The following is a 25,489-nucleotide window of genomic DNA, read 5'->3' as shown; positions in this document are numbered from 1 at the left end:
ATAGAAATTAATACTTTTATTTATCAAGAAAGCTTTAAATTGATCAAAAGTGATGATAAGGTCACAGAATATTTCTATATTAGATAAATGCTGTTCTTCTGAACTTTATATTCATCAAAGAAACCTGAAAAAAATCTACTCAGCTGTTTTCAACATAATAATAGATGTTTTTTTTTTAGAGCAGCAAATCAGAATATTACAATGATGCTAAAAATTCAGCTTTGAAATCACAGGAATAAATTACATTTTAAAATATATTCAAATAGAAAGTCATTTTAAACAGTAAAAATATTTCATGTTTTTGTTGTCTTTTGGATCAAATAAATGCAATCTTCTTTAAAAAACATCAAAAAATCTTGACTGACAGACTAGAAATAATATTAATAGCATACTAATAATACTAAAATAACACTGATTTAAACACCATGTTAAAATGTCAACAAGAAGAACAATTCTTTCTTCTTGATATAATTCTCCATTTTACTCATTGCATGAATATATTCACTAACGTCTGATATTAAAGAATTCAGTTAAATATAGAGTACCTCATCTCCTAGAAGGAGTCTCTTTATAGTACCTCTTCAGAGAACATCCCCACAAGATGTTGTGAGGATGAATGAGCACTTGTGTGCATTAGCATATCTAATAATGTCTTAAAACGTACAAATAAAAGACATTTCAAACTGTGGCAGATGTAAGCAGCTGTACCTTAGTCTCTGTGCGGCGTGTAGTCCCATCGTCTGAGGTAACCACAGAAACATGCGAGGTGGGTGTGCCGGGGTCTTCTTCTATGGTTACAGTCTCCTCCACAACCTCCTGGGGCTCCTGCATCATGGCCAGTGATGTCTGGTTACTGGGGCTCTGCTCCTGTGGGACAAAACAGAGGGTGGTGGTTCAAGGTCAGAGGTCACTGCTGTAGGATTAGTTGGGTGTTCAGGGAAACCTTTTCACAGCTTTAAAAAATAGATGAGGGGATATTTTAATTTTGCTAATCTTTTCTAGTCATAAGAAAGCATTGAGTAGGCACTCAGTGCAAGTGCTCTCTGATTCAGTATAGTGAATGTAGTTGAAAGCAGACTTTTTTAATGAATCATTGAAGAAGACTCATGAATTTGGGAGTTAATGATGAACCAGTCTGACAGTAGCAACATCTGTTCTTGAATCAACTCACTGAACCAAATCGATGTGACATGTTTCAGTGATGTCCGTCTCAAAATGAAAGCAAAGTTTTATGAAATTTTATAATGGAAACTTAAATAAGTATCATTACTGATTCTTTGTTTATAAGATAACATATGTGAGCCTGGGCTACAAAACCAGTCATAAAGGTCAATAATCTGAAATCTGAATAAATAAGCTTTCTATTGATGTATGGTTTGTAAGGATAGTATAATATTTGGCTGAGATACAACTATTTGAAAATCTGGAATCTGAGGGTGCAAAAAAAATCTACATTTTGAGAAAATTACCTTAAAAGTGTTCCATTAAGTTCTTAGCAATGCATATTACTAATCAAAAATTACATTTTGATATATATGCAGTGAGAAATTTACTATGAATCTTTGTGGAACATGATCTTTACTTAATATCCTATGATTTTTGGCATAAAAGTCAAATCGAACATTTTGAGCCATACAATGTATTGTTGGCTATTGCTACAAATATACCTGTGCTACTTAAGACTGGTTTTGTGGTCCAGGGTCACATATGCCTTTTCTGCTCTTCAAGGCTGCATATATTTGATCAAAAATACAGAAAAAAAGTAAAATTGTGAAATATGATTTAAATTTTAAATATAATAGTAAATCAAATTTAATTTTCATCAGGCATTATTTCCTTCTGAAATCCGTCTAACATGCTGATTTATTATCAACGTTAAAAATAGTTGTGCTCTTTAATATTTAATATATTTTTGGAACCTGTAATACTTTTTTTCAGGATTCTTTGATGAAAAAGAACTACATTTATTTAAAACAGAATTTTTTTCTAACAATATACACTACCATTCAGTTTTGGGTCAGTAATTTTTTTCCTACTTTCTTTGTTTTGAAAGAAATTAATACTTTTATTCAGCAAGGATGTGTTAAATTGATTTAAAAAAGTGATAGTAAAGACTTATATTGTTAGAAAAGATTTCTATTTTTAATAAATGCTGTTCTTCTGAACTTTTATTCATCAAAGAATTCTGAAAAAAATATTTCACAGGTTTAAAAAAAATAATAAGCAGCACTTGTTTTCAACAGTGATAATAAATGATCTGAAGGACAGATTTCTGAAGGATCATGTGACACTTGAGGTTGAGGTTAAGGCTGACTTAAAGGGGTCATCGGATGCCCATTTTCCACAAGTTCATATGATTCTTTAGGGTCTTAATGAAAAGTCTCTAATATACTTTGGTTAAAAATTCCCAACAGTAGTGTAAAAAAACACTAGCCTGACAAGCCAGACCCACATAAATGTAGGGTCTGGGCACTCTCCATAGACAGAGCTCAACCAGAGGGGTGGGATAAACGGTTGTCTTTCAAACTCCCTCTCCACGCAATAGGATAGCGCTACAACCAATCAGAGCAACGAAGAAGGTGACGTACTACGTAGTCAGAGCGACGGAAAAGCGAGTTCCTTGCATGTGTGTTGTGGAAAAGCTTAGCTTCAAGTCTTTCAGAGTGGCGGCCAAAGTCGATTCGAAAGAAAGTTGTTGGCTAGCGGCAGCCATGGCTCTATCTCTCACGCGTAATTCACGGAACCAGAGAATTTCTGACGCCTGTTTCTCACATACTCCGTCTACAGTGCGTCTGCAGTCCGTGTGCGTTATGTATGCGGTGCAAAAGCAGCACGGACTCGTTTTGCTTTCACACAGCGTCCGTAACTGATCCGCGGCTCTTTACCACAAACACAACATTTATCCGTTATTTTGATTTAAAATCCAAACATGCTTTTTCAGCGTTGTGATCCTCTTTAATCACAGTACACTAATACAATAATACTAGACATTTTCACGTTTAAACTCAATAAATATAAACAACGTATTATTCATCCTCAATAGAGCCATCGCTCTATTTCTCACGCATAATTCACAGAACCAGAGAATGTCTGACGGAACTTATGGTCGCACGTCAGTCGTCATCATGTTAAACCCGCCCAGCGACTCGTGATTGGCCCGGTCGATTTTGGATTTTTAGAAATCTCAAGTGAACGGAGAGTAACTAGACTGCCCTTGGAAGCAAATGTAATTTGCTGCCGCTAGGGGCGCGTCTAGATTCTAGGCTAAAAAAACACCCTTTTCCCTAGTCAAAATCAGCTCTGCAAAATATCAGCTCATTTTAAGACATGGCCCTTTTAAATGCCACCGAGCTCTGCTCGCCCCGCCCCTCACTGCTGAGGGATTAGGATCTGTAATGTTTACTTTAGCCGCATTTAGCGCGTTTAGCTGCATTTAGCCACGTTTATTGGCGAAACTTGCCAACAAGCACATTATTAAGAAAGGCCATTTGCAAAGACGCATAAAAAACCCTTATGCTGCGTTCACACCGCACACTTTGTCTGCGTCAGGCAACGCTCCCAACGCATCTAGTTTGACGCATGTACGTTGAAGCTTGCAACGCTTGCTTTTTGGTGCGTTCACACCGCACACGTCAGGCAACGCTCTGTCCCTCAGACTCCTCCGCTGCTTTTTGCACACTTCCCCCGAATAAACCATGGCAAACTAGTAGGGACTGGACATTTTGGAATCTTCTCATGACCATGTTTCGCTAGCTAACGAAATGGGAAATAATTACGTTGAGAAAAGATATGACCCGACATCCCGATCTCTTCAGCGATCTTCATCCAAGCAAGTTCCTTTTCATTCCTAACTTTATACAACAACGAGGACGGATCATACAATTCTCTGCGATTGCAGACGGCTACAATGAACTGTTATTTTTCTGCTCCCGCTTCATTCAAGATACGTGTGGTGACATCGCTACAGTGAGACACTCTGATTGGTTGACGCACTGCGTCAAGTGCGTCAAGTCCGTCAAAAGTTCAGCTAGCTGAAATGAAACGCAGGTAACGCTTGAAAAGTTGACGGATCCAATGCACCGCAGAGCCTCTGACGGACCTCTGACAGACTCAACCATAGACTTTACATGTAATCTTGCCGCAACTGACGCTGACGTTTTGGGCGGTGTGAACGCACCATTATACTCACTTCTGCTGTGAGTGAAGCTGCATCAGGAATGATTCACACGAAAATAGATGCATATGTAGATCGCGATTGGCGCTTTCCATTTAAAAACAAAAGTAACGTTAAACCTCTGCGTCTTCAGCGGCTCAGATGTCGGTAGTAAATGACTACTGCTTTGTTCATTGTAACATCCAACAACAGAACACCTCAATCGCTCAATTAGAGTCTTCCTTTGCACCTGAGTCACACAATGTCCGTCGTATTCGGACTGTTTCAGCTCAGTGAGGGCGGGGCTAAGGTAAGATGCTCATGTCAATCAACTGTGTTTCGTCACACCGACAAGAAGCTGAGAATGATCTGATTTTAAAAAGGGGATATTACTTTTAAAGATTAAAAAATTACCACTGGGTGGATTTTTATCATTGTAGGGTGGTACCAACTACCAACACACATTAATGTGCAAACAACATGTAAAAGTTAGTTTTGCACCCAATGACCCCTTTAAAAAGAGTAGTGATTGATAAAAATTCAACTTTGCATCACAGGAATAAATTATATTGTAAAGCATTATAAAATAGAAATCTGTTATTTTAAATTGCAATAATATTTCAGAATATTACTTTTTCTGTATTTTTGAACAAATAAATAGAACTTTGATGAGCTTTGATGGTCCAGAGTCATGTATACTGTATATATACTGTACACATGACAACAGATCACAAAACTAGTCTTAAGTAGCACAGATAAATTTGTAGCAATAGCCAAAAATACACTGTATGAGTCTTTCTTAGAATTCTTAGGATATTAAGTAATGATTATGTTCCATTAAGATATTTTGTACATTTCCTACCATAAATATATCAAAACTTAATTTCTGATCGGTAATATGTATTGCTAAGAACTTCATTTGGACAACTTTCGATTTTCTTAATATTTAGTTTTTTTGCACCCTCAGATTTCAGATTTTTAAATAGTTTTAAATAGTATCTCAGCCAAATATTGTCCTATTATTGCCCTAACAAACCATACATCAATGGAAATCTTATTTATTCAACTTTCAGATGATGTATAAATCTCATTTTCAAAAAATTGAAAGTTATGACTGGTTTTGTGGTCCAGGGTCACATATATGAAATGCACACATGCATGCATATTGCACTGGATATATACTCTACTGCAAAAAAAAAAAAAAAAAAAAACCAAAACAAATTATAAACCCAAATTATAAACCCTGGAGTGTTGAATCTTCAGGGTACAATAATATTAAAAAGCTCAACATGTCTGCTTAAAAGAAAAGAGAAAAAAGAAAGCTCTCGAGACCTTGTGTCATCATGGAAGATGGTAAATAAACAACAAACAAACAATCAAAAATAAAATGCTTCCTGAAGCTATAGTACTTGTAAATGAAAACATGAAGCAAAGGTGGTTGAGGCAACTGTAAAAAGCCTACAGATGACACAGAAAGAAACAACAGCAAACACTACAATCAGTCTGGGGAGAACTGTGTGTGTGTGTGTGTGTGTGTGTGTGTGTGTGTGTGTGTGTGTGTGTGTGTGTGTGTGTGTGTGTGTGTGTGTTGGCAGAACCCACGGGAGGCCTGATGAGGGATGATGCCAGAGGTAGCCATTTGTTTTCCATCCATCTTTGAATGCATTAACGAGCAGGCAGTTTTTCATTGATTAGCATAGCGGAAGGCTTCAAAGTCTGCGCCAGGCCAAATTGATCCGTAGCCCGTCTCGCTAATCATTGACTTCTAGCCTTTCATGTGTCAGTATCATTTCTCTGCGCTGGCAGTTTGCGCGGCTGCCTGTCCAACCTCAGAACTACATTCTTCTAAGGGAAACCCAAGTCAAAAGAAACTTTTTCCTCCTTCTGGAGTGATTACGTTTTAATTGTTCCATTAATTGGCCTAAGACAGGAGTGTCAGTACATGAATTGATTGCAACCGATGACTGATGAGGATAAAAACATCTCAAGTGAAGTGGCTCACTCCTAATAGCCGAGTGCCACATGGATTATGCAGGCGTACCGCACAGAAACAAAGCTTTGATTAACTTTCTGACAGGCCAGAAGCAGACTTGAGCAGAATTCGATATGAGAAAGTAATGAGAGATTTTTAAAGAGCCTATTAGCACCCCTGTGAAAGCACAGATAAATATGCCTCTTTTCAACATGGATTTTTAAATGGGAATCATGGCATAACATGAGAAATGAACACTGAAAGTATCCGTTTCTAATGACATTATGTTAATAAGAATCGAAACTGGGTCTCGGTTCACCACATGTGTTGGTTGCACTTCATGGTCATTTATAGTCAGCCTGAAGGAGCAAAATATACTGCTAATCTTTTCTTTATATGCAATCACACACACTGAAATTTAGTTCTCAGTGATGTTTTGAAACTCATGAATTCTAAATTATTTACATTTACATATACTAGATTAAGGGATCATTTTGACACTGTAAAACTGTGGTAAAAGCTGTGAGAATTTAAACAAATTCCAGAGTTGTTGAAGATAAACATGCGAAAAGTAAAGAAAAGAGTAAAAAAAAAAAGTATCCATGATGTCTCTGGGGACATTATCGGTTGAATTATCATGAAACGGAGGCTACATCAAACCACCTAGACGCTGTCGAGAAAAGGTCGTCCCACAAAACTGTCTGCTCGAAGGAGGAGGATACTCTTGGGAGCAGCTTCAGAGAGGCCAACGATCACTTTGTAGGAGCTACAGAGTTCAGAAGCTCAGAAGAACAGAGTTTAAGGCAAATAAGAGTGAAAAGATGTTTGAGGGAAGTAAACTACCTCTCTATAGTAAAAAAATCACCAGATTTATCGAATATCTCTATAGTATAGATACTGTATCAGTACTGCATCAGTATATATATATATATATATATATATATAAAAAGTTTGGGATCAGTAACATTTATTATGTTTTTTGAAGACGTTCTTTTATGTACAACAGTGTTCTAGTGCCACGTAAAAAAAAAAGATTATGAGATTAAAGTCGTAATATTTTGAGAATAAAGTCGAAATTATGAAAACAGAGTTTAAGTGTTTCGAGAATAAAGTCGAAATGCTTTGAAAATAAAGTCAAAATGACAAGAATTAATTTGTAGCAATTACGAGATCAAAGTTATAATATTTTGAGAGTATATTCTAGCATTTTGGGAGCACTGGGAGATATTTCAAAGTTCAGAAATCATTCTAATATGCTGCTTTTTATCAGTGTTGAAAAACAGTTGTGCTGCTTAATATTTTTTGGAACCTGTGACACTTCTTTCAGGATTCTTTGATAAATAAAAAGTTCAAAAGAACAGCATTTATTTAAAATAGAAATATTTTGTAACAATATACACTACTGTTCAAAAGTTTGGGGTCAATACATTTTTATTCTTCTTTTATCGAACGAAATGAATACTTTTATTCAGCAAGGATGTGTTAAATTGATAAAAAGTGATAGCAAACACTTATATTGTTAGAAATTGCTATTTTGAAGTTCTTTTTAACTTTTTATTCATCAAAGAATCCTGAAAAAAGCATCAAAGGTTTCAAAAAAATATTTGGCAGCACAACTGCTGATAACTGATTATTCTAATAATAAATCAGCATATTAAAATGATTTCTGACAGATCACGTCACATTTAAGACTAGAGTAATGGCTGTTAAAAAAATCAGCTTTGCATCACAGGAATAAATTATATTTTAAAGTATATTAAAATAAAAAAAAAAATGATTTTATATTGTCACAACATTTCACAATATTACTGTTTTTTCAGTATTTTTTAATTAAATGAATGCAGCCTTAATGAGCATAAGAGACATTACAAGTCTTACTGATCCCAAACTTTTGAACTCTGTGTATTTCGACTAGTTTTAATTTTGGAAAAAAAATCACTTTATAATTCTCCATTTACTCATTTTTTACTGTGTATCTAACAATTTTTCCACAGTTAATGTTCGTGAAAACAAGTGAAAACAGTTATTTGCAATACCTCAAGATAAATTCTCTGAAATTAAGTCTCAGTCTCTCATGCAGTCTTGCTTCTAAAGTAAAATGACCTTGTTTTAAGAACATTAAGAAATGATTGCTGGAAAACAAGATCCACATACTAAGTATTTATTGATTTTATTTTTTTATCTATTAACTGGCAATCTCTTAGAAATTCTTTAAAGCACTGACAGACATTTTCTGTACTACTACAAAAGTTCCTCACATTTGAACCTCATGATCAGCACAATACAGCCAGTTACTCAAACAGGAACCCTTATAGAAATATACAAAAGCAAAACGAGATCTGTGGGAGACCCGGAGCCAGATCAAGTTTATTTACAGTATAAAAATAAACACCTGACCATAACATCAATACCTTTTACGATACACACAGGATGTAGACATTTAACATTCACCAGCCATCTATGATGTTTGCTTTTCCACTGAAAATTCCCCTTAAATGATGGCGCATAAACCCATGAAAAAAAAACTACAGTACAGCACTCATTAGCTCATTTTTTTGTTCCCAACAACAATCAGCCAGACAGAGATTTAGCCCAAAAAGACAGGCTGAGGATTTTGACACCAACCTGAGCATCATTCAGTAGGGTCTTTATTGTGGATGATCTGCGCCACATGGGGGAAATCTGCTGTCTCAGATAGCAGCTTTGCCTCCATGACAACTATTACACACAGGTGAACTTCTGAACCCACCATTGCGTTTGTGTGTTTATGCACGTGCGCTTGCATAGCATGTCTTGCATAATTGAGAGCGGAGAATCTGGGCAACCCAATGGTTTTGGAAAACGAGCCTCTTTTAAATGCATTCTATTTTTAGAGGCAAAGGAAAACCCATAATTCTTTTCTTCTGGAGAAAGACAGTAGACTGACAATAATTATAAACATCTAATACATTAATCACAGGTTTCTTTACTCTTCTTCCTTAGTTATGCATATAGTAAACGCTTCAACACGTGAGAGTCTCTGAGCATTGAGAACAGATTCGAAGCTGTGGGAGAATCGGGTGTTCCTTAGCAACATGCCAAAGACCGACTGTTAACAAGGACTTTGTTAAGGAAACAAGTTAGAGAAAAACCAAGACTGCAGTTCACCATGGGTTTCTGTGCATGAAAAGGTACGCAGAGACCTTTTCATGAGCGTTATATCATGTTTCAAAACCTCTTGTGTCGAATCTGCACATAATTGAGGGTTTGGTAATTGCGCAGCGTGGTTTTCTTGCACAAAAGAAATACCAGGTGGGTTTTAATTTCATCCTTTTTTCCGGCAAGGAGTGACGCGGAGGTGTGTGAGATAAACATCAGTCTTCCACAATGGCAAATTGAGACAGAGCTGGGGAAGATAAGGTGAGCCGAGGCAAATAGAGCAGATAGGCAAATGAGAAAAACGATTGGCAATTAAAAAGCTTCTGAATAGCCGAATCAGTCTGCTATCAGACCTGTCCCTGATTCACATTGGATAAAAAGACCACCAACCAAATACAACAACCAACCAAGCCTTTCTCATTTTTCTTTAAGGGTGTAGTTATTTTTTTCTTTTCTACCTTTGATGCATAATTCTAGTGGAAATTAGGATTGGACTTCAGAAAGTCATACTTCTCTTAAAACTGCTGCAGTATTTAATATGCATGTTGAGTACAGTATGCAAATGTTCTAGATACACAATAAGAGAAAAAAAGTACAAAAACAGTACTTTCAGCTTGTCACTGGGACAAAAACCCTTGGCACATCTGTGTACCTTACATTCAGGTAAAGGGCACATTTTAACACCTAGGTAGTGATATGCAACATTTATAGATTGGGTGTACCTTTAAGGGTTCTGCCTCAGTGAGAAGTTAGAGGTGTGCGATATATATATATCGTCTGCCATAATATCGGAATTGTTGTTTTAACAATGTACGATTTGACATTATGGAGTATATTGCAAAACACAAATAAAACACCTACAGAGTGCATGCATAATGTGATGAAGTCTAGTCTTTCACTACACGATTCAGTCAATTAAAATGCATTTAGAATGATCACATAATTCAAGATATGGGGGCAGAAAAAGTATATATTTATATCATTTCATATAGTTAATCAATATCACATGAAGAGTGCCGTTTTTTTCCTTCAAAAATCAGCATGACTACAAATGTGATATTGATTTTATAACCTACAACAGTTCAATAAACAAGAAGTTAATATTAAAAGACTTACGTTTTAGACAGCATATTTCCTGTTTTTGCTCAATTTCGCCAACAAAAATCATTCCAAACACAGCCACAGAACTGTTTTGAGTCTCTGAGCAACATGACAGTGATTTGTTCCTGACTTAATCAACCGTTTAAATGATTCGGTTCAATCACAATGACTCACTTATTAACAGTGACTTGTTGCCACCTACTGGCGGTTTTAATTTCACATTTAAAGTATCTTTTCACTTTTAAAATAATTTCAAATATAGCTGCATCAGCATGTGGAAATACATTTAAATGCCACTTCATATGCAACATCTGCAAAGATGAATTTTGTTGATACTGATGTAATTTGTTTAGTAACAACTTAAAAAAAGGATTTATAAAGGTAAAAATGCCCATAAAAAGCAAAAATCTATTTAAACTAAACTAATTTATATCACTGCTGTGAACTGACCATACAGATTATGAAGAATATCAAGAATATCAAAAAGTGATTCTAAATCTAGATCGTCTATCATTATCATTATCAATAAAATCCCAGAAAATATAGAGATATCACACACCCCTAGTTAAAAGTACAATTTTTGCAAATTCTGACGGTGTGCATACATAAAGAAGTGCATAATATACTACAGTATATACTGCAGCAATAGTAAGATTAGCAAAGAAATACCCAAATAATACCCCTAATAACATAACACATTTGCCAGATCAGATTTTACAGTGTGTAATATTATATCCTACAAAGCAATGCATTCAGATTTCCATTTCCTGACAAATGAATAAACCATAATTAATAATAAGTTTGTCGTATTTTCATTTAAAAACTTTCATAAGCGTTCATAACACTTTGTACATTTGTTAAACTTTGTATTATATTACCTTGACACTGAAGGAAAGGAAATGAATGACAAAAAACTACTTAACTACATACTGTTGTAAGAGTATTTCTAATACTACAGCTGAGGGAGTGATTTTGAACTGACGGTCATGTGTGGTATTTTTCTGAATAGCACACATTCAGACATACTATTCATTTCATGTACTGTTCAGCTACTATATAGCAAGTAAGTATTTGGACACAAGGTCTGATTTTCTTTAAAGGGAACCCTGGGTATTAAGACTTGCATGGGTTAATATAACTTATTCCATGGAATGTCTGGATACTGGATTCTGATTGGCTGGCAGGTATGCAGTAAAACCGTTTAATGCACAGGTAGTCCCAAGTCAGTTTAATCACCGTTCTATATTAATGCGCTGCTTTAATTGATGCATGCAAACGCAGAGAGAGAGAGAGAGAGAGGTCGGAGATGGCATTGTGCTGCGCACATACATAAACTTCTTGTCAGCGCTTGCCCGCGATTCTTATTAAAACAGCCTAGATATTAGATCGCTACATTATATTCCTCAGCAACGAGGTGGTAAAACTGCTGTTTTTGAATGAATTCGTTGTTTGTAGAGAGACGCACAGCATGCAGGCAGGTACGCACATATATACACACACAACTGTCATCTCTCTCGCCTTCACTCTCTCTCTCGGTCGATCGATAATTTACTGAAACAAATGGTATAATTCATTCAAATAAATGTGATCTTACCGGACTATTTCATCTCTGTGTCTGATTTGAAGCGGGCAGAATGCTTTAACTGCGTGTCATAACTGACGAAAATAACCGTCTTTTTTATCCATTGGGTCAATTTTTGTGCTGCAAATATCAATCCTAGTTTTAAATTGTCTATAACTTGGCAAATGACCATGGAATAAGCGGGATAATCAACGGCTTGTCGTGCATTAAAGGATTTAAAATGCTTCGCGTCGGGCGGTTATTAGCCTCCACGTCGTGCATTTAAAATCCTTTAATGCACGGCAAACCGTTGATTATCCCTTACATAAATGATGTCTCTCACTGAAATATGTAGCAGAAAACCAATGAAAGATTTACATTATTTAAACAATCCACATTGTTTCACAGAAATGTTGGACTATGGGGGGTGAACTACTGATGCTACCTGTTGCTATTTTAGCAGGTGGCGATGGATATAAGCATAGGCTTAAACCAAATGCCGTATCAACAATTTTTACCCACAAGCAGTCTAAGTGCCCCGGTTATCAAGTGAAACTTCTTCAGTGGCAGCAACAAGAGTACATCCTGTCAGGATGGCGTCTAGCGTTTCTTGTCTCTGCCATTTGTAAGCTCTTTCAGTAGCTGTGGTCTACTAAAAGCTTCAAAGGCATCAGGGCTAAAGTGGAGAGAACAAAGACGCAGGTCTTTAGTTTATTCGTCCACAGGCGTTTTTCCATTCTTTTCTCATCTTCTTATCGCTAGGAAAAGTAGTAAAGACTTCTCCTTTTGCCCTTTGACTGGAAATTGCAACCAAAAGCCACACAATGTGGTATTGTATCAGTATTTTATTTATCAAGTTGTGTTGTGGTAAATATAGCAACAGATAGCGTCAGTAGCTCACTGAAGGCAACCATTTGATGTTGCCGAAGTAAGTCCAAAATATAAAACGATGTGGACTTTTTAAATAACGTAAATCTTTCAGAGGTTTTCTACTACATATTTCAGTAAGAGACATCATTTACATTACATATTAAGCCATTCAAGTCTTAATATCCAGGGTTCTCTTCAAGGCAGGAATATACTACAAAACTTCTTGTCTGAACATATTTTTGTCTGAACACTAGGCATCATACTGTACACTTGCTGACTTTGTAAATTGTTACAGAGAAAAACTGGCCATCAGAGGACTTCCAAGTAATTCTGAGCACAACAAAACTCACGCAGGACTATACACCTTGTTGCTAGGAAACACAAGACAAATTGAAACAATGTGTTTTAAAATCAACTCCAACTATCAACCATGTCTGATATCCTCTGGATGAAATCCTACTTTGTGCATCATACTGTACACTATTTAATTTCCTGTAAAATCTGAGCAAATTTGCTCTGACAAATCGGGTCAAAAATCCAGGCAAACCTTCTTTAGTGTATTACACCCTTTAGATTCTTTTGTCTCCAATTACTATGAATATGTTAGCTTTGTTATCTGTAAACTAGTGTGCTCCAAAACAATGACAAAATTTGCATTCAAATATAAGCATTCAAAACGTACAGTATCTAACTCACCAATACAAATAAACGATTTTGATGACATCACCCTGAACTTCAGCTTCTCATCACAGGGCTCTACACTGTGACCATTTCAGTCAAATTTGTGACGAAAAACTACTGCGTGTGGCCATGAAAAAAAAATTTAGGAGCACCATGTGCAACTGACCTGATCAGCATATTTGTGTTTGAGCTGAGGGGGGCTTCAAAGGTTTCTACATGTTTTTGCAATGTTGAGTAATGTATCACAAACATATCTCATGAATCCTTTCAGAAACAAAGTGTAGAGAGTGTAAATAAGAAATTCATTGTGCAGTGTAGAGAGCTTCACTAATTATAATGGAACTTTGTGAGATTGTGATGAACTAAGATGAGTGACAGCTTTTAATGATTTTTAAGTGAGATATTGATTTATTACAACAGTTAAATAAACAAGAAGTTAATATTAAGTGATTTTGTCTGACTATAACACTTTTGCCATATTTTTCTGCGCATCTCCATTCAAACACAGCGGAGTTTCGTTTATGAATGAACTTGGGTTTTTAAATGAATCTAGTGAGTCAATGATTTAATTTCCCATTCATAAAGACAGTCACTTGCGTTATTCCTGAATGAATCAGCCATTCAAACGAATCAAATTAATGATATGATTCAGTAGTTAAATCAGTAACTTGCTGCCACCTACTGACAGATTTAGTTTCATTTTTTAAAGTATCTTTTCAGTTATTTAAATCAGTTAATATTTCTGTATTCAAAATGTTATATTTAAAACATTAATCTCAACATGAATTTATGAATTTGATTGCACTCATGCCACCTCTGAGCCTCATTAAACATGAAAATACACCTAAAAGCCACTTTTGTGTTCTTCTATGCCATCTCTGTAGTACAAACTAATTTTGTTAATACTGATTTCATTTGATTGGTAACTTGTTCTTATTTTGCTGTTTTGATTAGAAATGTTAAAAAGCTTAAAAAAATATAATTTAAAAAAAATTACATAAAAGATGACATACTTTTAATATAATAAGAAAAATGCCATTACAAAGGTTAAAACAAAATTCCCCTGTATATCACTTTAGGGAGTCAACTATCACTTTGTAATGGCAAGGCTAATTTTTTATCAGATTTTTTGATTATTGATTAGAGGGTGCTCTAAAATTTTAACTGTGCTCCTATGTTTTAAGTTAGGAGCACAAGTGCTCCTAAAAAGAAAAGCAAGCACAGAGCCCTGCATCAAACTTTCTGTCCAAGCAAATGCTTTCTGGAATCCGAAATCTGAAGCCTCACCCTTGACACTATAAATGGACGCTAAAGCTGTGGCTGAAATTGGTCACTTGTTCACAGAATTTGTATTTTCTGTACAGTGAATGGCACGTAGTCCACTATATAGGGGATAGGAAACGATTTAGACAGTGCAAACAGTTGCATTCTGTTAAGGGGAAATGAAGTCTGGTTTCGCGTGCGCAGCCCGCACAAAGCCTGCTACAGTTTAGAGACACAATAGCACGGAACGGATCATATGTGTCAGCGCAGACCACAAATGCATTTCAATTCTACACAGAATGCTATATTTTATTGCGGTAGGGATGAGATTGTGTCTGTCATATGCGGCTTTATCCAGCTCAACGGCTCTCTCCCAAGCTGATAACCGAAACGCTATTGGCCATTAAAAAAGTGGGCGGGACTGCTGGATATGTCCTGCCCTGTCTTTCTGTTTCAGTAGAAATGACGTCAACACATAGAATAATGCTGCGTGTTTCAAAGCACTTCAGTGGACCTTTAACTATTCAAAAAAAAAAAAGCAGATACACTGATAGAGAGTAGTAAGCTAGCATTCCATTCCACAACCACACAAAATGAAAAACATCACAAATTTTCTTTCAGATCATTTGTGCCCGATTAATATTTTCATGATCGTTTGCACAGCGTGCAAAACATCATCAACTAATTTAATATCACTCGGGAGAAGGTCACAAAGATACAGAGAAAATTAGTTTTCGCGCCTCCACTTTGTTCATTATAGTCGCCATGCATCACCTGGGCCGCAGCCTCGCCGTCAGTAATGCATTGTGCTTGGGTTAACAGGATTTCAGTCAGACCTCACGACAGCAATCATCGGTAAGATCTTACACAATTAATCCCTCTGCCAAGAGCGTTTGTATAACCTTGGGTCGTACGAGTTTCCCATCAACTCGCTACTTTTCTGCATCCATCTTCATGACCGAGAGTCACAACCGCCATGCCAGGATGCGACAGCGAGCAGGAATTGGCTTTCATTTCAATGCGCTGTACTTGTGGAAAATTGAGCAAATAAATCAGACAATTTGAAAAACAAATAACTGGAAAGAAGGCTCTCGGATCTCCTCCGTAAGACTGCCTGGGGATGGTGAGCGGAAGTAAAATGGAGGAGGGTAATTGGTTGGAGGGGACACAATGAGTGACGAGAGAGCAGCTGAAGCCAAAGTGCGGCCCGCTCAGGAGCAGCTCTGGTTCAGCCAGGCCTGAGCCAACGGATAGATGCGTCCCAATGGGGCGGAATGATGCGGGAAGAGGGGAGGAGGGGTCGGGCTGTGGCATTCCTCAGAGAGCTGTGAGTAACGGATGGTCAAAAGCGTTTAGAGACGACGGCTGGCAGATAAGCTTAACTGAAAAAGGGATGGAAGGACGAGGGATGAAAGAGAAAAGGCGAGGTAGAGAAGCTAGCGGGCTGTAATGGCTCTGCTAATCTCTTTGTCCTCCTGAGTGATCCAGTGCCAAATCTCCATCCTCTCATCGTCTCTGAACACGGGGGCCTCATTTGAGACATTCCTTACTCTTTGGCCGCATCCGTTTCTCTAACAACAGCTTTGGGAAGCCGTTTTCTCTCTCCTCTGGCTCCCTTGGCCACCCCTTTTGTTCTCTTGTTCCAGATTCCCAGGTCTAGACAAAAAAATAAAAACGGTGAAGAACCTCAAAGGACACCCTCTTTGAAAAAAAAAAAAAAGTAGTATTTACTCAGCGAAGCACAACTTTTTTTGTCTGGCACAGGTTTTTAGGCTTTGTTTGCATAATGAATAAAAAATACATGATCTACGTGATTCCATTAACCCCCCACCAGTCTTGCTAGATGAAAAATATTTTTGCGACGGTAATTTTGAACATCTGGAATGAATTAGTCACGTATCCAAGTTACACCCTTCTGAAAGATTTCTGGCACGGTGTGGCTTTGCAGCGGGGCTCGAAAAAGCACACAGCCGCCCGCACTCTCACACTTTCACTCATATAATTCAGCTTACGGTCAGCGCTCCCTTTCTGGAATGCAACCCTGACAACACAGCCAGAGCGTATATCACTTCTGTTTGCCTATAAAACTTGGTAAACAGAGTAAGAAGGAAGCAGTGGGTAAAAAAAGCAAAACAAGAAACCTAAACCCTTCCAATAGTACCAGAACAAAAACAGAAGTTTGCTAGAGGTGAAACAGTAGCTGTTTCCATCATCCTGTTTTTATGCGCATTTTGAAGTATCGCATCAGAAACGAGTGATAGAAACGCCAAAATTTGCAAAAAGTTTTTAAACTCGCTTGAGGTGGTTTTTGAATAGTGCGAAAAAGGTAATGCAAATAATGGGAGATGGAAACGAATTTCGCTTACCAAAAAAGTTGGACGGGATAACTTGACTAACCAAAGGACCGATTTCATAGCACAGCATCTGAAATGTTATGGTCATTCTGAAATGCCTTAGCAAAGTCTGTTGTCAAAGTATTGTATAATTGCCACCCAGAACTGTCTTACAAGACTGCAGTCCTAAACAGCTGGCATCTGCCTCCGAAAGCAGTGACCGCATTTATTGTTTTGTCTGCTCTCTCTGAGGTGCAAGTAATTTATTATATATGAAAGTGATTTTATTCAGTGGCTTCTCCTACTTTTCTTAGTGTTATTTATTGCCAGTTTATCAGGAACTGACGATTTTGTTCTGTATTGACATTGTTGGATGGAAATGGTTTTATGCAATATTACAATTTTGCTCATACGATATATTTGCAACTTTCAATTGAAACAGATAATCAAAACACTACACTATGATTGCAGGCTAAAAATAAAAATAAAATAAAATAAAATAAAATAAAATAATGTTGTATATATAAAACAAACTAATTAACTAATGAAATATGCAGGATTTAGGTCAAAACAGATCATCAAAACATTACATTATGACTGCAGGCTAAAATAAAATAAAATAATACATTTAAAAAAGAAAATAAAATATATTTATAACCCACCAAACTAACCAACTAATTAAATAGGCATGATTTAGGTCAAAACAGATAAAGTTAGCAGGCTAATCAGGTAACATATTTGGTATTTAAAATATAAAAAATTAAATAATTGAATAAAAATATACAATAATTTATATTTATAAACCAACAAATTAATTAACTAACTAAATATGCAGAATTTAGGACAAATAATAAATAATAAAATAAAACAAAAATACTAAATAAAATTAAAAAAAAATAAAACAAAACCCTGGACCACAAAACCAGTTTTCAGTAGCACAGGTATATTTGTGGCAATAGCCAGAAATACATTAAATTTTAAAATTATTTAAAATTATAAATTTTTTCTTTTATGTCAAAAATCATTTGGATATTAAGTAAACATCACGTTCATCCATTAAGATACTTTGTGAATTTCCTACCGTAAATATATGAAAACTTAATTTTTGATTAGTAATATGCATTGCTAAGAACCCTCAGATTCCAAATATTATCCTATCCTAACAAACCATACATAATAAAGCAATGGAAAGCTTATTTATTCAGCTTTCAGGTGATGTGTAAATCTCAATTTCAAAAAATTGAACCTCGTGGTTTTGTGGTCCAGGGTCACAAATAAAAAAAATTAATTAAATAGTTTCTTTAATTGATAGAATCACTTTGCAATCCAAGTGGGACAAAATGTCGCATGACATCAGACTCTAGCAGAAGCAATGGCCTTGTAGGAGTTGCTTGATTATAGGATGCGAAAATAAGGGAGTAACGCACAGTGTCGCTGCGTGAAATGGGTCAAGCAACTTCAGGCTATTGCTGTCCAGGGTTTCAGAGGGCGAAAGCCCATATGGACGTACATCAACAACAGCACGCGGCACCGCAAATACTGTTTTCTGGCTACGAGTCAGCAATGTGGTCTCTCCAGGGAGAGGCGCTGGGAGCCTTTGCCAAGAGATCAGTTCACGCAGGGTCTCCAGGCTGCGGCCATGTGCAGGGCAGGAAAGACATGTGTTTGACTTCCCCCTGTCACTGCACTTGCTCTCGCTGTCCTGTTTGCTACTTCCACCAATGAAGGTCCAGCTGTTACCAGATCAAATATCAGGCCTGGGGACCACAGCCTGCCTCTGAAACAGTCACACAGCAGAGGGCCAGATAGCGGTGGTAGGCCGTCATGGACACTTTAACAGCCCGGGATGAGTGATTGCTCAGTTCTCACTTTCTGTCTATCACATCCTTATCTCGTCCTAATGCGCAGCCACTCAGAAGTGATTAAATCAGCGATAGACTTTATGATTGCGTGTGTGTGTGTGTGTGTGTGTGTGTGTGTGTGTGCGAACAAGCGGCCACAAAGTCACACCAGCGAGCAAGCTGCCTCTCTAACACATGCTTCAGGAAAAGGAAGGACATGCTGTCATGGAAACCCTTGATTTACAGCACGGCTTGTATTGTGCAGTCAGATAAAGGCTGTGTAATATGTCCAACACATACACAGAGCTCCAGGCTCAATGCAATCTATCCCGCTCTGCCTTGACCTGTTTAAGGTGGTTATATTCTTCACGATTCTATATTTATGAAGCCACATACGTAGATTTATAACGAATATCCGCGTGAACTGGTCTTGTAGTCATCCATCTCATCGCTAAAACATTACTTTCGCACGTCAAGGGCCTCTCAGCACCTCAGCTATACTTCACAAATGCTAAAAGCGACTGGCATTTCATGGCCCATTGACTAATGCATTGCAGTGCTGTTCTGTGTATGCATGCAGCGCACGGCTGAAGCGTTCGGGGAAGACGTCTGGGAGCTTGATCAACCATCTGCACGTTGCGGCGTCACGGAGACGGAGCTGTGAAATCGAGGAGCGGCCGGACGATCCATTAGAAACCCACCCGGTGCTGTCTGTGCCGCCGAGATGTGGATATTCATACCTTGTGTGAAAGGCCCATCTGTAAGCAATATTCTCTCAGGATCCATATGAGCCCTAAAAGCACAAGCTACATGAGGAAACTGGATCTGATCCTTGGGGCTTTGGGAGGCAGCGGAGGAGAAAAGCTCCACAGCATCGGCCACTGTTGCTTGTGTATTATGATTTTTTTTTTTTTTAATAAATGCTGTTATTTTGAAAGCTTTATTAATTAAAGAATTCTGAAAAATGTATCACAGGTTCCAAAAACAAATTAAGCAACACAACTGTTTTGAACACTGATAATAAATCAGCATATTAGAATGATTTCTGAAGGATTATGTGACACTGAAAACTGGAGTAATGATCAGTGTTGTTTTCGTCAACGATGACGAAATCATTTCGTTGACGCCACTTTTTTTCATGACGATAACGAGACGATGACGAGATAAAAATGGCTCGTTGATGACTAAAACATGACGAGACGTGTGTGAGTTTTCGTTGACGAGACGAGAATAGACGAAAATGTTAGTGGGTGGTCCGTCAGACGTTTAAAATGCATGACATTTCTGCTTATTGTGCATGCCAATTAAAACCGAAAACGTATCTGCAACGTATGGCAAGCCGTTTTAACATTCCATCCTTGTTTGTCTTTTATGTTTTAAAACATTCCTTCATTATTGTAATTATTGGTGAAAATAGTCGATCCGGAAGCTCACATTGTGTTGAACTATAGATCTGCTATTTTCAGAACTTACAAGTGACACTACCAAACAGCAAAATACTTACTGACCTACATTAATTTTGTTGAAAGACTACTTTTTCCCCTTTTTTGACTAAAACTAGACTAAAACCTTTTTGACTTTTCGTCGACTAAAATTGGACTAAAACTATCACATAAAGAAGTGACTAAAATTTGACTATAACTAATAAGCATTTTAGTCCAAAAGACTAAGACTAAATCTAAGATGGTTGTCAAAAACAACACTGGTAATGATGCTGAAAAATCAGATTTGAATCACAGGAATAAATTACATTTTAAGATATATTTACATAGAAAACAGTCATTTTACATTGAAATAATATTTCACAATATTACTGCTTTTTCTGGATTTTTGATCAAACAAATGCAGCCTTGATGCGTCTTTAAAAAAAAAAACATAAAAAATCCCAAACTTATAAACGGCAGTGTATCTTTTAGCAAACCAATGTGTGTTTATTAAACAATGATTATTTAGAAAAAAATGATAAATGTAAATGACTTAAAGTCAATGTAACTTGCTCTCTATGTGAAACAAACTGCTTCTAAAACTGTACTGAACAAATATAGCAATATACAGTGTTGGAGAAAATTACTTTTAAAAGTAATACATTACAATATTGCGTTACTCTCTAAAAAAGTAACTATTTACGTTACTTAGTTACTTTTACATTACTTTTGCATTACCTTTTAAATCTGGGCAGGGATTGCTTGTTTGTTTTTAATATAAAAAGTTAGATTTTTAGCAAATGCAAAAGCCCCTTTACACCAAAAAGTACTTTTATTCATTATTCTTCATAAATCAGTCTAATATGCTGATTTGGTGTTATTATCAATGTTGAAAACAGCACTTCAGCACACAAAAATCTGGATTCTTAGATGAATAAAAAGTAAAAAAAAAAAAAAAACAGAACTGATTTATAAATGTCTTTAGTGTCACTTTTGAGAAATTGCTGTAATTGATGTAATGCTTCCTTGCTGAATAGAAATATTAATTCCTTTCAAATAAGTAAGTAAATATCTTAAAACAGCTAAAATATACACTGCCATTCAAAAGTTTGGGATCAGTACGATTTTGAATGTTTTTTAAAGAAGTTTCTTTGGCTCATCAAGGCTGTGTTTATTTGATAAAAAATACAGAAAAAAATAATATTGTGATTGTGAAATATTATTATGATGCAAAATAATGTTTTCCTATTTTCTTATACATTAAAATCTAATTTATTCATGTGATCAAAGCTGAATTTTCAGCATAATTACTCCAGTATTCAGTGTCACATGATCCTTCAGTGCTGCTTAATATTTTTTTGAAACCTGTGATACTTTAAGAATTCTTTAATGAATAAAAAAAAAACAATGTTTATTTAAAATATAAATCTTTTCTAACAATATACACTACCGTTCAAAAGTTTGGGATCAGTAAATTTGTATTTTTTCTTTTTTTTCTAATAAAGTAATGTTTTCATTCGGTAAGGATGTGTTAAATTGATAAAAAGTGATAGCATAAGTATCACAGGTTCCAAAAAATATATTTGGCAGCACAACTGTTGCCAACATGGATAATAAATCAGCATATTGAATGACTTCAGAAGGATCACGTGACACTTAAGACTGGAGTAATGGCTGATGAAAATTCGCTATTGCATCACAGGAATAAATTATATTTTAAAGTATATTAAAACAGAAACCATTAACTTATATTGTAATAACATTTCGCAATATTTCAGTTTTTTTTTTCTGTATTTTTGATCAAGTAAATGCAGCCGTGATGAGCATAAGAGACATAAGAGTCTTTAAAACCATTACAAGTCTTACTGATCCCAACTTTTGCATGGCAACATATATAGTAAAAACACAAAACATGATGGACATACTTATTATAAGAATACAATTTTTTTCCTGTGTGAACTGCATTTTATTTTAAAAGTTAACAGCCTTCTGAATTCTCTCTGTGTTTGTCTATAAACTCATGTACACGCAGCAAACAGAGTAGGTTATGTAGTGTCCAGTCCAAAAAGAGACAGTCCAAAAAGCAATGAGACAAGATATAAAGAGATACACATGGAGAGAAAAAGAGAATAAAATAGAAAGAGTCAAACTGGGGCATCATTAGTTCTAATGTATTCCAGCCCACTGCCATTCAATTTCAGCGGCCCACTACGAAGGTGTGTTTGATTAGTGGCAGATTGGATTTTGATTTCTGGAATATTGCCTCCTAATTGCCTGTTTAGATTTCTAATCATAGATTAATGGCACACAACAAAAGAGCTTGTGGATAATAAACCAATAGCTGAAGCGTAGCTAATTCATTCCCCCTACTCGGCTATGGAGAAAGAGTGCTCTTTCATTACGCAAAAACAAAGGGCATTATTGTGCGTGACTTGCTTTTATAACAATCAACGAGTCTCTGTCGACTGTTGCACAAACCGTGACCTGTAAAACACGCTCTTTATGAAAGTATCACTGAATCTAGTTTCATAATAAATGATCGGTTCAGCCGCAGCTTACAGAAGTCACAGAACGACTACTGAATATCTCTGTAACAAGCCTGGGATGTGCCAAAGAGACAGAGAGGCATCAATCATTTTTGTAAAAGCAAAACCAAATTTGAGGTGAGACAGACCAGTTATGCTATAAACATCTCATGGAGCTTTTTCTCATGTAGTATTTAAAAATCATTAAGTGTGACAAAAACACAATAAATAAACTCACAGAAAAATTAGAAAATTTTAATTTAATTCAATTAAATAACAAATACAACAAACACTACCAGTCAAAAGTTTTTGAACAGTAAGATTTTTAATGTTTTTAAAGAAGTTTCTTCTGCTCACCAAGCCTGCATTTATTTGATCCAAAGTACAGCAAAACCAGTACAATTTAAAAATATTTTTAATATTTAAAATAACTGCTTTCTATTTGAATACATGTTAAAATGTAATTTATTCCTGTGATCAAAGCTAAATTTTCAGCATCATTACTCCAGTTTTCAGTGTCACATGATACAACAGAAATTATTCTAATATGCTGATTTGCTGTTTAATAAACATTTTTATTATTACAACATTCAAAAAAGTTGATAACATTTTTTCAGGATTCTTTGATGAATAGAAAAATCCAAAGCTCAGCATTTATCAGAAATAAAAAGGTTTTGTAATATTATACACTATAGAATAGGGATGCACCGAAATGAAATTCTTGGCCGAAGCCGAATAATAATGAAATGCTTGGCCGAAGGCCGAAGGCCGAATACCGAACGCGGTGTTTCGCATTTTTTTCTATTTATTTTGTCCATTTTTTCACCATTACAATTATTAAATAGTAAAAATTTGCTTTTTACTATTTTGTGGTTTGCTTTTCAGAGAAATAAATCAAATAACAAAAATACAATTTCAAAATATTTATTTAACACTGAACTTTTTTTTTTTCAAAAGAACGCTCTTTTGGCTCTTTTTAAATATTTAGTCAGTTTTAAGAAGCCAGCTTGAGGGCATCTCAGTTTATCCTGGAAATAATCACTGGGAGGAATGATGAGTATTGAATTATTCTGAAGTATTGATTATTACCTCATTTGTTATGTGTGGACAATGTTTCATAGGTTTGCACAACATCCCTCTGCTTAGACAGTGACATCAATATTTTGGATTTACCTTTAGTACAAAGTGTGTGTATGTGTAAAGCTACGTTGGCTTATATTATTCATACAAAACCTACTCACAAATAAACATCAAAAACAAAGTGGGCTGCAAGGAATGTCTGTGCAAAACAGCTTTTAGTGGAAAATTTCTATACAAGAACAGTATCACAAAAGAACATTTTGATAGATAACAAAAAATATTTAAAGTATTAGACATATAGGCTACTGTAGACAGAATTAGAATAAATAAAATGGAAATGTCTACATATTACTACTATAACTACTGTAAACTTTGCAAATAAGAGATCAGCCCCTGCCCCTATAACTGTTCTGTCTCGCAGAGGAGCTAATTTGTGTGCATCTGTATGAAACACGCGTAGGAAAAAAAGAACGACAGAAAGAACGGCTCCCCCAGCCGCGACTCGGCTCCCATCGTTCATGTTAATGAGCCGTTCAAAAGAATCGGTTCGTTCGCGAACGTCACAACTCTACTACTTTCCTTTTCGCTGCTGCTTCTTGCCGTAGCCGCCGCCGTGTCTTTCCCGTACTCTGCATGATGTTCGGGTGTCTTGATTTTAAGTGATAAATTAAACTTGAAGTGCTGTACGTTTTTGCAGATGCACCCCCTCTGGACAATTCAGCAGAACAGTGTCTGCAAGCCGCCGTTTTTGCCTCTGTCTCTGACACTTTAAAGTGCTTCCACACTGCTGACATGTTTGCTGCATAAAGCGCGCGGCTCTCACTCTACGCGGGTTACTGTTTGATCGCGTCATTAAAAACGTCTTTGTTCGGCAAAATTTATTCGGCCTTTTTACTTATTCGGCCGAACACCGAAAGTGCTTTTTTTGCCATTTTCGGCCGAATAATTTCGGTTGCCGAACATTCGGTGCATCCCTACTATAGAAATTAGCAAGGATGCTTTAAATTGATCAAAAGTGATGAAAAGATATTTATAATACAAAAGAGTTTTATTTGAGATAAATGCTAGAGATGCACCGATTGATCGGCTAGTGATCGGAATCGCCGATTTTCGCATGATCGGCCCGGATCGGTGACCGGCCGGTCAATTTCTCCTCTTGCCGATTCCTAGCCGATCCTTTTATTGATAGCGGCGCATGCAATTACGGCGCAGCCGCGCACTCACAGTCGCGTGTAAACATGTCTTTGGTGTGAGTGAAGATGACACAAAGATCGCAGTTTGTAACCGTTATAAAGGCAAAATACAGCGTGAGGGAACAACCACGAAAATGTTCGTAACAAACCTAATAAGACACTTCCATCATCAAAACCATCACTCACCAGCGGCTAAAGCTAGCGCTCCTTAGAAGTAAGCTCTGTGAATGAACTGTGTTCCGATTGACATGGTCCCTGCATAGTGTTCATTGCTCCCTACTCCCTGAGCAGGGGAAATCCGGTACTACACTTTCATTCATTCACATATTTGCGCTGCGCCACTGTGAAGACGCT

The 25,489-nt window shown here is 36.4% G+C and overlaps 1 protein-coding gene across 15 annotated transcripts in view; it reads right to left on the bottom strand.

The window, feature by feature from the left end:
- arvcfb (ARVCF delta catenin family member b) overlaps nucleotides 1–25,489 on the bottom strand; it is a 331,914-nt gene that overhangs the window by 113,657 nt on the left and 192,768 nt on the right. For all 15 annotated transcript variants that reach the window (XM_073840202.1, XM_073840214.1, XM_073840211.1 and 12 more), the window contains one exon: nucleotides 709–867. In XM_073840202.1, coding sequence (XP_073696303.1) covers nucleotides 709–867 — 159 coding nt within the window. The remainder of the gene's footprint in view (nucleotides 1–708; nucleotides 868–25,489) is intronic.

This window comes from Garra rufa, chromosome 5 (assembly GCF_049309525.1).
Source record: "Garra rufa chromosome 5, GarRuf1.0, whole genome shotgun sequence".
Taxonomy (NCBI): Eukaryota; Metazoa; Chordata; class Actinopteri; order Cypriniformes; family Cyprinidae; genus Garra; species Garra rufa.
The sequence above is the reverse complement of the archived record's forward strand: the minus strand, read 5'-3'. Positions and strand labels throughout refer to the sequence as shown.